Here is a 16,002-nt window from a genome sequence, read left to right as displayed (position 1 = left end):
TCTCATAATCATTTGTGATAAAGTAAATTAAAAAGTTACAGCTAACTACAACAGAAGAAGACATTATCTTGACTTCGTCGAGATTCGATCTTTGCCCGCTTCAATAAATCTGTCCTATAGTAACTAACTCAACTATATCTCAAGGGGCGATATGTAAATATATAATATACTTTACAAATCAGCTAAACAATGACTGATAAAGTAAAAATTATATAAATCATAAATATAATAATCATGAATTAAAAATAATTCATGTGTATTAGATCCTAATACACTTTCTAATATTCTTGTATATATGAATTTGCATGCTCTTATAAATCCTTTTACCTAGGGGAATAAATGAGTCCAGTTGTTCGTGAACTATTCAAGTCTCGATTTGAAAAAAAAATTATTCGATTAAGTTAACAAGCCGAGTTTGAGTCTAATTTCGAGCTCGAAAATTTTATCGAGTCAAGCTCAAACTTAATAATATTTGGTTCATGAGTTCGCGAACATATTCATTTAAAGGTTCACGAACATGTTCGTTAAGAGACTATTTATATATTATATATATATAATATATATATATATATATACATGAATTATAAATACTATATATTAACGAATCGAGCTCGAACTAAGCTCGTTTAATTTTTAAACAAGTTATTTTCTAACTGAACTAAAAAACTCGTTTAACTTTTAAACGAGCCATTTTTAAACCAAGCTAGAGCCATTTGTGAACTATTTAATTTCATTACGAGCCGAGCTCTAGTTTAAGAAAAACGAATCGAGCTTGAGCTCAAGCCTCAAACTATTCGACTTGGCTCGGTTCGATTACACCCCTACTTTTACAATTCAACTTGTTTGCATCAAATAACTATTATCACATGCTCTCTGTAAAAGGTGAATCAAATAATATAAAACAAGATGTCTTGCCGTCGTCATTAGTCATCCACCTCTATAATACCGTCCATAGATCCAAAGCGTCCATCGGTAGATAGACATCTCTTATCTCATGTGAAGTCAATCTCTGATCCTCCTCCGTAAATCCGCAATAGGAGGATATCTAAAGAATAGATACTCTTACATCTCCCACAACACCTATTTACAAAAAACATATTATCGATATTCTAGATAGTCTTGTCTATCTCTAATCAAAAGACGTCTTTGTACCATCATCTAAATCATAACTGCATGAGACTCTAATCCAACTATTTAGATTCATTTTTTGTTGGATCAAAATATTTATATAGAAACTTACATTTAATAAATACCCTGGTCTTCATCATTCTTAATGCCTTTATCTCACTCAGCTCCTTAATGCCTCCCTAACTTCCCATTAATCTAATAAATACCCTAATTTTCCTCCTCCTACCATGTGGGTAATGAATTCATCATGTCTTCTCCGAAAGGATATTGAGACATTCAGAAATTTGTGAACTATCCATGTCTACCAGTACTCTTTTCCTCCCTCTGCTCTATGCATACAGGATTTGAATATCAAGAGCAGTTGAGACTTGAGACAGAACAATATTGCACTGTAAAAACAAACAAGAGATTAACCAAAATGAGATCGACCAAGTAGCAAAAAGACTTCATACAGTGTTTGATTGTCCTTATTTCTGCCTTGATTTACCTGAAAGTAGTTTACTATTATATACCATAGTCAAAACCATTTCATCTATATTCAACTTCAATTTTCATTTTCCACTTTGCTACAGCATGAGAGCTTCTAAGAGAATATATAGCTTGACTAGCAGTATCCTGAAGGGAAGAAAAGGACATCAAGGTGTATAAATCCCTGTCTTTCAGCACACACTCCTTTTCTAATGCTAGAAGAAAATCATATGACTTGTTTGATGGGATGGGGGCAAAAAGAAAGAACACAAGATGAATGCTTAGATGAAACAAATAAAGTGGCTTCATATTATCATATGTAACATTACCTCTATTCATAAACAAGTGATAATAAATATCTGATATAGGGACTGCAGTAGGGAGGTCATATTTTTCATTCTTAGACTGAATGAAGAGATCTTAATTAAGGTTTATGAACACTTGCCCGCAGTAGAGTTTTGCTAAGACAACAAACTACATAAGCATTGATAGAAATAGTTGTTCAGTGTGAGTTGACTTCAAGGAAAAATGCAACCTGCTGTGCGATAACAGTGGAAGAAGGAGAGAATAGCCGAGCAAATTCTCTAAATCAATGACATTATTGATCCAGAATGTAAGTGTTTATTTAACTGAGGAACCATTCAATTTAATGGCATATGACAGTATGACATGCAGCAATGCCTCAGTAACTAAACTCATAATAAAATTTCAGTGATCAAGTTTCCTTTACAGCTCTCACTAAGCATCAATGTGAAATACTTTGGCCTCTCAGGATGCAGTGCCAATCCTAAATTACATTACACAGTCTCCTTAGAACATGCATCGAGCTGAAAATAACTTCATTACATCTGCAGGAAAGAAAAAAGCAATTGCTTGATACATAAATTTGGATACTAATACACAGCTTTCTCTGGCACATATAATGTAACAAATTTCAATGAGAAATGACAGACAAATATTTAATCACTTGCAGAAAAATGATCAAGAAGGGTTTTTTTTTCTTTTTCTACAATTTGCACAACCATTGATATTGATAATCAAGCATTATTTAAATGGATATTCTTACCGTAGTTCCAATAACAGCATCTGTAGCCAACGTTGCCATTGGTATTTGGAACCTCAGTCTGCAATATGCTAAAGAAAATGAGAGATGAATTGCTACATTAAAAAATTAGAGAAACCAATTGATGCACCAATGCACTAAGAAATCAACCTCAAACTAATTGTTCAAAACTTTTGAGGGAGGAGACAGCAAAAGGTCCATGAAGTCCCTATCAAAAATGAGATCAGTTAAGAATAGAAAAATAACTCTTGGAATGCACTCTGTAATCTGCATTGGAAAAGTGGGCTTTGAGAATCCAGTGCTTTGAGTAAAAGCACTTTAGGCTTGAGTTTATCAAACACATTATTCAAGCCCCATAGTGCTTTGGCACTCAAAAGCAGTTTGGGAAAGCATTCCTAGCTAAAGAACTAGTAAATCCAGAACTTTTGTACTGATTTTAGATTTTTAAAAAAGTTAAAGGCGATAGGCATGCTTATTGAGAAGCACTCACAACATATCCTTTTGTCACAAAGATCGCAATTTGTTAGAGAAGATGACCCCAAAATTTGGATTTTTCTAATTTATCCTTCACTTGACTCATTGGGGATGAATGATCATGCAGATTTTCTAGAGCTGGTGAATCAAGAAGGTAATCCATAAATCCACAGAATTTCTTTAGTTGCTCTTCAGTGATTGAATCAACCAGTGCTCTCCATTACATACAAGATATTTGTAAGAACATAGAGGCACTTTTTATATCCTCAAATAAGTCAGATATATATGATATAGAGCGTGTGCTGACGATTGACAGAGAAATGTGTAGTTGATATTTCTAGTTGATGGACCAGATTGTTTACAAGTAACTCGTTAAGAATTCTACATTCCATGTATTGATTGAATGGGTGGAAGTTTGCCAGGAATTAGCAAACTTTGTACACTTTCATCCTTTTTTACGTGTGGCATTTCAGAAGGATTGTTTCCTCCTTTGTATACTCGAAGCCTCAACATCATTCCATGAAGCATAAGATGGCAAAAGTATGAACTAATTCTACTCATGATCATTAAATTTAGATAGTTCAAATTGTCGCCGCGGTCCCATGGTCTAGTGGTTAGGACATTGGACTCTGAATCCAGTAACCCGAGTTCAAATCTCGGTGGGACCTTGATTTTTTGTTATTTATTCAATTCGATTGCTTTTTAAAGACCTTCCATACCTTTAATTAATTTCACAAACAGAACTTTCTCGATTTCCTGCCCTGGAAATGATTTTGTATTTTAATGGAATTTGTATTCATTTTAAAATAATTTCTTTGATTTGAATATTTTCTTATATTTCATTTTCGTAAAATATAATGTATGATTATAAAGATTATAAAACTCCCTAGAAAAGTTCAAATGTCATCCATGGCAGGAAAACTTTCTATGGATTGTTTGGGAAAATTTTATATGTGGATTTTGATCATTTGCTGAGCATATAATTGTTAGGGGGTTTAGAAAGTTTGATAATTTAGCTAAATTGAGATTTAATTAAGCAACTTAATCGACTTGAGAATTTATTAGATAATTTAACTAACTCCTTGATCGACTAATCACAAGTGTTTTAAAAAATATTTAAGAAATAGTCAATTAAAACTAGATAATTAATTACAGACATGAATAATTAATTTTTTAATTAGCTATCTCCTTACTTATAATATTATTATAGTAGTTATTATAACATATATATCAACTACTCTATAGTTGTTATAATATGTCTCCGGAGTAATGGTGCCGCGGTAGGATATTTAGGTTGTCACCCAGGCACCTGCGGTTCGATCCTCAGCTACGACGTATTTGTAGAAATTTTCCTCCAAATGGAGAGCGCAATCAAAGGATACTGGGCGTTGTGTGTACTTCCCGATTTACCTTGATGGTCGATGGGAAATTCCGTGGGACTGCACCAATCACCCCAGAGATAGTCAATGGGGCTAACTGGGATTTATCATTTTTTTTAAAATAATATATAATATTATAATATTATAGTAGTTATTAAATAATTATTATAATATTATAACAACTAATACAGTAGTATTAGGTGACTACTCCAATAATTTTAATTATTTTAAAAATAATAATATTTTTTATATAATAATTTTAATTAAAATAAAATAATTAATTTTTTATATTATAATAATTATTTCGTACCTACTACATAATTAGTATACATTTAACAACTTCTTCGTAATTGTTATAAAAATATTGAAATAAAAGATTTTTTTTTGATAACAATGTATGGCAAAGTCATTTTTTATTTTTTTTTATTTTTTTACTATTTATATAATTTAAAATGTTCTTTTTATTTTTGTCCTAAATTATATACATATTATATTTGATAAATCTACAATGATGCTGACAAGTATCTTAAAGTCACACCTAACGAGATCTGCAATTTTCAGTTTTACATAAAATTATTTTTTTATAATTCAAATAACTCGTACAAACCGATTAATTAAAATTTTCCACCAACTAATCAAATAAATCAAAAAGTATAGATGAATTGGACGATCCAATATCAAAAAAAATTTAAACTTAATATAATATATATGAAATTTAAATTGTCATATGCAATTATTTCTGAAAAAAATATAAAATTAGTAATAATTTAATAATTAAATCGTCAAATTATCAACACAGTAAATCAAACTGGAGCACCGCTAGACAACCTGTTTGACTGTGTCCCCCAGCATCACGTGCAGCGGCGGACGGACGTTCAATAACCGGCAGTAACCCCGCGCGAAAGGGTACAATTCGCGGGTTGGTCAGCGCCGACACTGGGCCCCGCTCGATCATTCACGTAGACAGCAGGAGCCAAAGACAAAAGATGCGGTGGTCGTGGTCCCCCCACCACAGTTTGGACTTTCGAGTTCGACCCCTCTCTGTCTTTTTTTTTTCTTTGTTTTTTTTTTAATTTAAAAATTATATATTTTAATTATTTATAATATTCGTTTTTTTCTTTTGAAAAAAAAGATAAAGCTGATTGGGAAACGGAGCCCTTCTCTCTCTCTCTCTGTCTTCACTTTTCATGGAGAGGGAAAGAGAGGCACATTTACTGCTTACCCTTTCAATTGGATCATCCTCTCCGATGACCTGTCGTGCCTGCAACCTGCTGCAATTTTAATTCCCATTAATTAGCTTGTCCAATTTCCAAATACCATAAATCTCAAAGAAATATTCATTTTTTTCATTCAATTTATTTTAAAAATGAATACGACTTGATGACTATGACGGTAATTGATATAATAATACTAAAATAAAAATATTTTTTAAATAAAAAAAAAGACGCTGGATTATGCCAAAATTGTAGTTGAAAGGACAATAAATTGGTTGTCGCCTACTATTCAGTTATTTATAAAAAAATTATAAATATATATAAAAATAAATCTATTTTTCAATTCATGCTTACGTGTATATTTTATATCGAACAGGAACCGAACGCGTCGGCCGAACCCACCAACTGCTCATCATTGTGCAATCGTCGTCGAAAACGTCTCCTCCGGTTCGGTTACACGGATCTCGATGAAAATGGACGGCCCGGATCATTTGGTCGGGGGAGGTGAAGTGTTCCGGCGGAGCAGCGGAAAGGCTGCCGGGTCTCTCGTTCCTCGCATCTGCCGGTGCCGCCATTAAAGAAAGGAGTTAATGGAGGAGCTCTCCGGGCGATCTCAAAAGCCTCGCTCGTTTGGCGTTCGTGTCGGTGGACGCTTGCGGAGATGATGGGGTCGGATGCTGTCTCGGTGTCGGTCTGTGTTTGATGATGGCTGTTTTTTGATTTCGAAGGTCGAGGAGTCTGACTGCTCTTGGTGTACGCGAGCGAGCTCGGGAAGCCAATGCCGGATGTTTTTTGGCGTACTTTAGCGATCTTTCTGTTCGGTCGGAGACGTAGTGCTCAGGCGTTGGCAACCTGGAGTTTCGGAGGAGAGATGCGAATTTAGGGGGGTAAATGAGTGTTGATGGTTGGTTGGTAGTCCTGCTATTCGAAGACAACGGTGCGACGTTTCTCTAGCAGATTTTGTTTGATTAGGGTTTCATGCAGTGATTCTAGAAAATAGAGGAAGACGCCTGACTGTATTGTAAAGGTCAATCAATTTTGTTTTCCTAAATGATGCCGTCGTCCTTCTTTTCTGTTTGATTTCATCGCGGAGCAGTGGGCTATTAGCTCCCCTACAGAAGGAGGGTGTTCCTGGCGAAACTTGATCAGCAATGCCAAGCATTAGAGCTCCATCATCAAAAAGGACTGCAAGTCTATTGGTATGCCTTTCGATTAGTAAAAGTTTGATAATTCTTCAAAAGAGCTACTATAATGTCACATTCTGGTTTCTTTGTGTAGGTGGCAGTAAAATGTAGGCCACTGACTGAAGCAGAACAAAAGCAGTGCAGGCATATTATTCAAGTTACGGATGATAAGGTGTTAACTATAGATTATTTATGTTTTCCCTATTCTTTGTCAAGTAAAATTTTCTCTCTCTGGAGTCCAGCCGTGATGATGATTGTTTCTTACTTCACAGAGCTTAATTGTCTTAGATCCTGACCTGTCAAAGGACTATCTTGACCTCATACAAAATCGGACTAAAGAAAGAAGATATAACTTTGATCATGTATTTGGACCTGGTTGCTCCAATGCGGTATGTGCTATTTATTTATTTTCTCTGTGTTTCTGTTTTATGTATTTTTTTTTAATTTCTTCCACACGTTATTTCAGAGCTCAAACTTTCTTCTAGAGCTCATAGCAGTATTCAATCATGCATAGAGAGCATCAGAGAGTATGTGCAAATGTGAGAGAGCTTAGCTAGAAAATGCTACAAATGCATTGGCACCTTTTTTTTTTTAAGTTGTGAATCTAATTACTGGGAAATATTCATTAAGTTGACCATCTCAAAGTTTCTTACATTATTATTTTTCTTTTCATCTCTTCACCAGGAAAAGGTTATCACTTTTGTACTGAGGGAGCATGCATGAATATTGCTTGTGAAAGTCACTGTTTTTATTTGAGTGATAATTACATAATCAATTTTGGCAACGCACATTATCATGCTATTTTTCAATTTTTTATAAAATTAATGTGTATATATATGTCTCAATGTATCATAACTTTTTCATCTTAACATTATCATGCGCATCAAAATTCTTTGATAGGCAAATTTTTCTAGCATTTGTTCATTGAAATTGTTTTTGGCATGAACAGGATGTTTACCGAAACATATCATCAACCATTGCCGGTGTCATTCAAGGTCTTAATGCCACTGTATTTGCATATGGCTCGACTGGAAGGTATTTATGTTTTGATATGGGTTTCACTATCTTTTTAATTATCATCCAATTACAATAAAAATGATTTCTAGTTATGTAATCAGGGCGGGTCTAAGTCTTTATGAACAATAGAATCAAGAGCTACATTATTTGTTTTTGTTGGAAGGGGGAGACCAAAAGCCATCCCTCTGTATATGCTAAGGTAGGGTAAATTACAGAGATCAGCTAGAACAGACATCAGGGAGAAGAGCTACAATTTCTCATGATATATCTCATTTGGATTCTGGCAGCTCTAGATCCTTAAGAATGACAGAATCAAGAGCTACAGCTTTTTTTTTTTGTTGGAAGGGGAAGGCCAAAAGCCTCCCCACAATGTATATTTATAAATAAAGTAAATTATATAGATTAGGTAGGACAGACTTCAATGAGAAGAGCTACAATTTCTCAGCATATATCTCATTTGTTTTCTGATCTATTTGATTCTTTTAAGAAACAACTAACAACACTGTGTAGAGATTGATGCTTAAAGAGTAACCCAAGGAACATATGGGTGGTTGAAAAAAACTGGATTTTTTTTTTCATTCAAGTAATTTCCCTTCTATTCTAGCAAATAAATATTGAAATGATAATCATTTTCCCACAAAATTAGACCTAGAGAGAAAATAATTTCTTGTTTATGTATATTCCTACAATTACAAATACAATCCAGTTCTAGTCCTCTCTTCAAATACACCTTGTGGCAAATGAAAATCTCCTGGACTGTTGTTTCATTTGCTAAAGATTGTGGTTAAATAAGGTAGATATGACCACAAAATATATTCAGTCTCTTTATTAATCAAATATTTATGCTTTGACACTTCACATTTGACTATGTTGGCTTTCATTTTGCTTCATGTTATTAGAATGTAAGACAACTAAGAGAGCTCCTTGCTCTCAGTTTATATACTGTTCATTATTCTTTTTGTAGGTGATTTGACTCTTTAATAAAGTTGGTCCTTCGTTGATTAAGTTAAGAATCTCAGATAATCTATTTTGCAGTGGTAAAACTTACACAATGGTTGGAATCCCCAAAGACCCTGGACTCATGGTCCTTAGTTTGCATACCATATTTGATCTTATCAAGAAGGATAAGACTTCAGACATTTTTGAAGTATCTTGTTCTTATCTCGAAGTATATAATGAAGTATGGTTCCCCTTTCTTCACTAGTAATCATAAATGTTTATCTTTGTTGTTCTCCAACTTCACAAATACTAAAAGCATTTGTCCCTCTGCAATTACAGGTTATCTATGATTTGCTTGAAAAATCTTCAGGCCATTTGGAACTTAGAGAAGATCCCCAACATGGTGTTATAGTTGCTGGTTTAAGAAGCATTAAGGTCCTTGTCCTTATCTTTGTATTTTTCTATTTTGTATACATAGTACAAAAAATGCCTTTTGTAAGCAAAGCAGCAACTAGAGTTGTTTTCCCCTTTTCTCTTTCTTAGTTTTATTCTGTTATGTAAATTTAAATTTCTTAAACAATCTGAATGAATTTGCTTTAGTTGTTTTTTACCATAAGTTTTCTTTGTATAATTATTTTTGATGCCACAAGAGTTATTTCTTAATCTAGTTGTCTTTGTAGTTGTCCCATGGTGATCTGTTTCAGGTAGTTTGATTATTGTAAATCTCATTGTTATTTGAATTGCCAATTGACTGAGCTATTGTCTGTCAACCTTTTTCACTGGTTCTCCCTGATACTGGAACTAATTTGTTTTCTTGTTGATTAAATTTCATCTATAATGCAATAACATATTGTTTCAACCTGAAATATCAGCAATGTTTGTATTGAAAATTTTCTCCCTGCTTGGTGCCATGCTTATATTGAAAATTTTCTCTTCATATCGTTTGTATTGTGCTATTATAATCAACTCATATGACCTTCTGTTTTTAACAATTTTTCATATCATCTTTTAATGGTCTGCTCTCTTCAGGTTCAGTCAGCTGACAAGATTCTTGAATTGTTGAATCTTGGAAATAGTAGGCGCAAGACTGAAAGCACTGAAGCAAATGCAACCTCATCACGGTAACTTGTTATCTTTGTGCTTGTTGGTGTCATATACTACTGTATACTAGAATCCAACAGCTGAATCCTTTCTTTTCATTTAATTCTAACCAATGGGATGTTTATTGATATCAAGCTCCTCTATCCATGCTACATTGCTTATTTAACGATTCAATTCTTCCATGCACCTCCCAAAACACTCAATGATTAAGTTTCTACAGCATCCAGACCCACTATACTAATCTTTTCATAAATATTTATGTAAAGTTCGCATGCAGTACTGGAGATTTGTGTGAAAAGAAAGCAGAGAAATCAGTATCAGAGACAGGTTCTCCGTGGAAGACTTGCATTAGTTGATCTTGCTGGCAGGTGGATGGCTATACGTAGCTTTCTATAGTTTGCCTCTTCCAACATATTGGCTAGAAAAACTCACAACACTCCTCATTATGCACTCTCCATGCAGTGAAAGGGCTTCTGAGACTAATAGCGGAGGCCATAAGTTGAGGGATGGAGCTAATATCAATAGGTCACTCCTTGCTTTGGCAAATTGCATAAATGCTCTTGGAAAGCAACAAAAGAAGGGTCTTGCATATGTCCCTTATCGCAACAGGTGCATCAATTTTTTCCAATCAAAATTGTTAATCGAGTTATTGACACCAAATATTGTCCACAGCAAGTTGACTCGTATCCTAAAGGATGGACTTAGTGGTAATTGTCAAACAATAATGGTTGCAACTATATCACCCGCTGATGATCAATATCACCACACTATCAATACACTGAAATATGCCGATCGAGCTAAGGAGATCAAAACCCAAGTCCATGTAAGACTGACTTTAATATTGAATTGACTTTCTCGTCATATTCTAATCTTTTTTATTCTGTTTCTTCATGAAGATCAGTTACTAAAATTGGCATATAGGGGGACTAAAGTTTGTGTACAGTCCTTATATTTTTGAAATTACAAAGCATAAATAATAGCATCATATAACAGAACACTAGAATGCATTTTTTAATACTTTTCTGGATATCCCATTTACATGACATTGAGGTCCAAAAGAATGGATTTAGCTGGAATATGATGATGTTTGATCTTTCTTAGAAAAACATAGGGACGGTTGATACTCATGTTGCAGACTACCAACGGATGATTGATAGTCTCCAGGTAAACCTATTGACAGAGCTATCCTTTTTTATTGGTTTAGAGATGTTCTTTACAAGTCATGTGTTGATTGTGTTATGCAGATGGAGATTTGTCGACTCAGAAAGGAGTTAGCCGAAAAGGAATCACAGTTGAGCACAAAACCTGCAGAAAGGGCTTCGGATGATGAACATTCACGTTTGAATATGTTAAGTCGCGAAACAAGTGAGAATGTACAGGAACACATAAATCTACAGAAGGCTCTGTTTGAGCTTGAAGAAACTAATATACGCAATCGTGCTGAGCTTCAATGTCTTGATGATGCTATTGCCATACAAGAGGTTACATCTGTAATATTTCCTTGCATTTGGTCATTTGATTTCTATTTATTTAACTTTTTCTTGATAATTCATATTTGTTTGTGAATCTAGCAGCTATTCAATTACACCTTGGAGATGCAGAGATGCACTGAGTGAATTAACATCCATAGTATCTTAGATCTGGAACCATTTACCCTCATCTTGCTATCAAGTTGTGTATTTGATCGGAATATCCACCTTCAGGTTTTAGAAAACTTTGATTCTTGAATAAATCCACAAAATAATCTTTTTTCAGATAATAGAGTTTTCCCCCTTTTTCCATCAACGTGCATGAATTAAAAGAAACAGCGCTAGTGATCTCTCAGTCAATCTGTCTTTGGGCCGTTACTATCACAGGTTGTGTATGTTATTGGGCATAGGCAGTAGTATTAGGAGTCAAACATCCCCTATATACATCAGAAGAAACTACAAAAAAAATGTGAAGAATAGCAGAAAATCCAGAAACAAAGAAGATCAAATAAGAGAGATAAATTTTACATAGATCAAGATAATTGTTTACATTATGGTGGCATGAAGAGATCTTATAGTCACAAGAATAGCATGCAAGAGGATGCTTACTTCCTCTTATAATGCAACTGGTCTAGGGCATACAGTGAAATAATGATTAGGTATTCAAGTGAAACCCAGTTGGAGTAGGAAGACCTAGTAAACAATGCAAAATAGCAGTGCCAGATAGTAAAGAGTTGAAGGTTTAAATTCTAAACAAAAGAAAATTGCTTCATTGTTTATGACTTCCATGCTACTTAAGTTTTGAGTTGCAACGGATGCTTTTGATTTTGTATATAATGGCTATACCCCAGTTTTATCTCTCTTTGTGCTCGTGGGGCTTATGGTACCAGAGAGCAGTCTAGTAAATTAGCTATGTTTGCTGAGCAGTCTAGTAAATTAGCAGTCCAGAGAAGCACTTGTGCAATTTGATTTGTTATGGAACAAAAGAAAGAGAAACAAACAAACTACTACCACTGCATGGAATTTGATTTAACCATCCCTTTATTAACTTTTGGCGAATGGACTAGAAAGGATGGATAAATGGACGTATCAGAATATGCTCCCTTACCTTATTTTTTTATCAATCCAAATCGGGAAGATCAAAGAGGTATCAATGTTTTAAAGTTACTTTGGTTCCTATCCATCTATCCAAGTATATAACTCGATGGCAATACTTGTATCTCATCCATCCATCCTGTCATCATTTCATCCAACTTAAGCCATCCATTCTTTCATTCGTCAAACTAAGTATGCAAATCCTTGGAGTGCTAATGCCTATTTACTAGGGCTTATTGGTCACTTAACATATTTTGTTTAAAGAAAACATTGATCTGTCTTGTCACTGAACCTGGATGAGTTTGTGCTTATTATGCCTTACTGATTTTTCACCTTCAACTTGTTAAGTAGATGCCTTCAAATACATATGGTTGTGGACCTTGTAATTTAAAGATACTAGAATGTTTACCCATCGACTTATGCTACTGAGCTATCTGTATATTTAGGGTGTAGAGAAAGATGGAGCTGTTGTGCGAGCATTAAGATCAAGGAGACAAGTTATCTTGGACAACATCCGTGATAATGATGAAGCTGGTGCTGCTTATAGAAAGGTTGCCCTGCAAAGAATCTTTTGAATTGCCAGTTCAGTTTACTAAATTTTCTTTTTTTCACACAGGATATACAGATCAATGAAAAACATCGAAATCAGCTACAAAATATGATTGATGAAGCCATCAACAACAACGGCAACAAAACATACCTCCAGATTCTTAGCCAATACCGACTTCTTGTGAGTACTAAAGCCATGTCATATTCAAATAAATGTCGTCTATAAATGATCCAATCTGACGCTTGAAAAACTAATACAGGGGATGGCAAATACTGAGCTTCACTTTGAAATGGCAATGAGAGACCAAGTCATACATGATCAGAGAGAGGCAATCAGGACCCTTTGGAATTTGCTTTTGGGATTAGGACTTGACGAACAACAAATTACAGATCTGGCTGCTAAACAAGGTATCAAAATAGAAGTATCTTCTCCGCGAGCAAGTTACCTAAGTATGAAGCAATCACCAGTGGGTTGTCATGCCAAAATCCCGCCATTCATATATCCTAGTTCAAACTCACGAATGTATCCTTCTAATGCTTGCATCTTCCAGCAACACCAAGGTTGTAGCTCCATGGCTTATGTGAGATCCCAAACCAACAGTCCTACTGTCTGCAGGGAGGAGCACTCTAGTTCTTATTATTCACACTCACACAATCACTCACACTTAGTTTCCGGATTGGGAGAAAGACAGTCCAGCAGACGACTGAGTCCGTCATTTTATACACCTGAAAAATCTGCCCAAGATGCAAGCAGCTTCTGCCCAGCAATGAAATCTCTGCCAGCTTTTTGCAGCAAAGAACAATCATCTTCTGGCAAGGATTTGTTCAATCATCCAAAGGTACTCATTTTGTTCAACATGCATGTCTCCATAGTTTGTACATCATGATCTCTACCATGGTGATTTCTGCAAGGAGAGTTAGACGACACCATTTTAAGAATTCATCCATCACCATTTTTAGTAGATCTAGCATACCAAGCAACTTAATTGAGCATGAAACAATGCAGAAACATCATGAATTTGCAGTTATTAGATCAATGATCTTTTCCCCCATTTTCTTAAATAAATTAGAGGCTTCTACTTGCTACCCTAGATTATGTTGTCTGTCATCTAGACATCCTCTGGGAGTCACCAACACTCCTAATCTCTTTGATTTTGGCAGCAAGAACCATGGTTTCCATGTAGACAGAATCTGGAAGGTCGTTCCGCGACTGGATCGAGCCACCAACACTCCTATGATGAACTAGCAAGCTACGGTGGTACCAATCGTGGATTACATGATAATTGTCGTCTCTGCCACTCATCGACAAGGCATCCAGATTTTGTGCCGTATGATACAGTCGGTATGAGGCCTTTTAATTTACCAGGGCTCTGATTGCTAGTTTTGTACATTTCTCTTCTCTTTTGTGCTGTTTATCCTTAATTCCTGTACATATGATTCTGTCGATTCTGATTTAGGCATTAGAAGGCTGTACTCTAAATTGTTACCTTTATGTTCTTTGGCTCTGAATGTCATCAAATTTAGTTTTGTAGTCAGATCACTTCAAAGTGATCGTATGATGATGATCATAATTGGCCATGCCTATCCTTCTATACGTTTTAATTGTGTTAAAAAGGAGGGAATATTATTGAATTTTAAATTAAAAATGTTATATTTGATATTTAATTTATTATAATATTATAATGCTTACATGATTATATAAAAATGATGATATAATAGAAAAGGAAATGTATAAAAGAAAATTTATGCATTTAGTATTGTATTAAATGGAAATCTCTTAATGATAATCAAAACAAATTACAGATAAGAAACTGAGCGCATTACAGTTTTTTTCACAATTAAATGTTGGCAAAATTTTTAAAAGAGAAAAATCGCGAGAGTTAATTTTTGATGATTAATATAAAGTGAAGAAACAAGAAAGAATTTATTCTTTTCCCACTTTATGTGATACTACAATATGCACATTTTTTTTATTATCATTTCTTCATTTTTTTTTTCATAGTCACTTTATTCCTGTGTATTTCACTGAGTACTTAAATTCTGTCTTAATCCAACTAGCTCTAGCTCCTTGCCAACTAAATTAAACATATATATATTTCTGGATTATTACTATTTATTTATAACCTACCTATCTATCAAGCCTTAAATAAATACCAAAAATTTTATTTTAAAACTTAGAATAATCACAAATCAATTATTCCTTGTGAATTCTTGAATACAATACAAATAAATTGTCTCAATTTGACATAAATCATGCATAATGTGATGTTATATACTTCCAAAATTAGTGATTGGAGTCTTGTGGCTAATAGGTTGTGTGAGAGTTCATGCAAGCCAAATTTAGGGTTGATAATCTGTGGGTTTCAAAGATCATTACAATCTAATTAATATTTTTAATGTATATTTATATATATTATTGCATGGAGGTGAATACAGAAGGCATGTAATAGATTTTTGAGATAGACATTAAAAAATTCAAAATTAAAATAGAATTTTTTACTAAATTCTTGCCTTCAACAGGCATATAAAAGCTGAGTGCCTGCCAAAAGAAGATATAAATATAAAAATATATTTGTTTTGAACGTTGAATTCGTGAATGACATTCCAAATTTGGCAGCTGGTCGGACAATCTCGTCTATAAATAGCCTAAACCTGAAATGGAGCCGCAAGCAGTCGCCGGAGCTAGCTAGCGGCGATGGTGAGGGGGAGGAAGACGACCAGGGGCAAGCAGAAGATCGAGATCAAGAAGATCGAGGACGAAGATGCGCGCTACATTAGCTTCTCGAAGCGGCGGAACGGGATCTACGCCAAGGCCAGCGACCTCGCCACCCTCTGCGGCGTCGAGATCGCCGTGGTGGTCTTCTCCCCCACCGGCAGGCCCCACTCCTTCGGCAGCCCTTCGGTCATGTCCATCATGGATCG

At 34.7% G+C, this 16,002-nt stretch overlaps 1 protein-coding gene and 1 non-coding gene across 2 annotated transcripts; both read left to right on the top strand.

Moving 5' to 3' along the window:
* The first annotated feature begins 3,729 nt into the window (after nt 1-3,729).
* TRNAQ-CUG (transfer RNA glutamine (anticodon CUG)) lies at nt 3,730-3,801 on the top strand. Its single transcript has one exon. It is a non-coding gene; the product is annotated as a tRNA-Gln (tRNA).
* A 2,644-nt stretch (nt 3,802-6,445) lies between these two features.
* On the top strand, nt 6,446-14,599 carry LOC141829498 (kinesin-like protein KIN-8B). Its single transcript, XM_074716988.1, has 16 exons — nt 6,446-6,925; nt 7,005-7,082; nt 7,183-7,299; nt 7,860-7,945; nt 8,963-9,107; nt 9,206-9,301; nt 9,896-9,987; nt 10,234-10,335; nt 10,430-10,576; nt 10,640-10,790; nt 11,069-11,131; nt 11,212-11,448; nt 12,978-13,082; nt 13,148-13,261; nt 13,341-13,919; nt 14,242-14,599. The coding sequence occupies exons 1-16, from the start codon at nt 6,878-6,880 to the stop codon at nt 14,452-14,454; spliced, it is 2,373 nt and encodes a 790-aa protein (XP_074573089.1). The 5' UTR covers nt 6,446-6,877; the 3' UTR covers nt 14,455-14,599.
* The last annotated feature ends 1,403 nt before the right edge of the window (nt 14,600-16,002 follow it).

The sequence above is a fragment of the Curcuma longa genome, chromosome 5, assembly GCF_044706935.1.
Source record: "Curcuma longa cultivar G26 ecotype Majalengka, Jawa Barat chromosome 5, ITB_CL_G26_1.1, whole genome shotgun sequence".
Classification (NCBI taxonomy): Eukaryota; Viridiplantae; Streptophyta; class Magnoliopsida; order Zingiberales; family Zingiberaceae; genus Curcuma; species Curcuma longa.
This window is presented reverse-complemented; position numbering and strand designations above follow the sequence as displayed.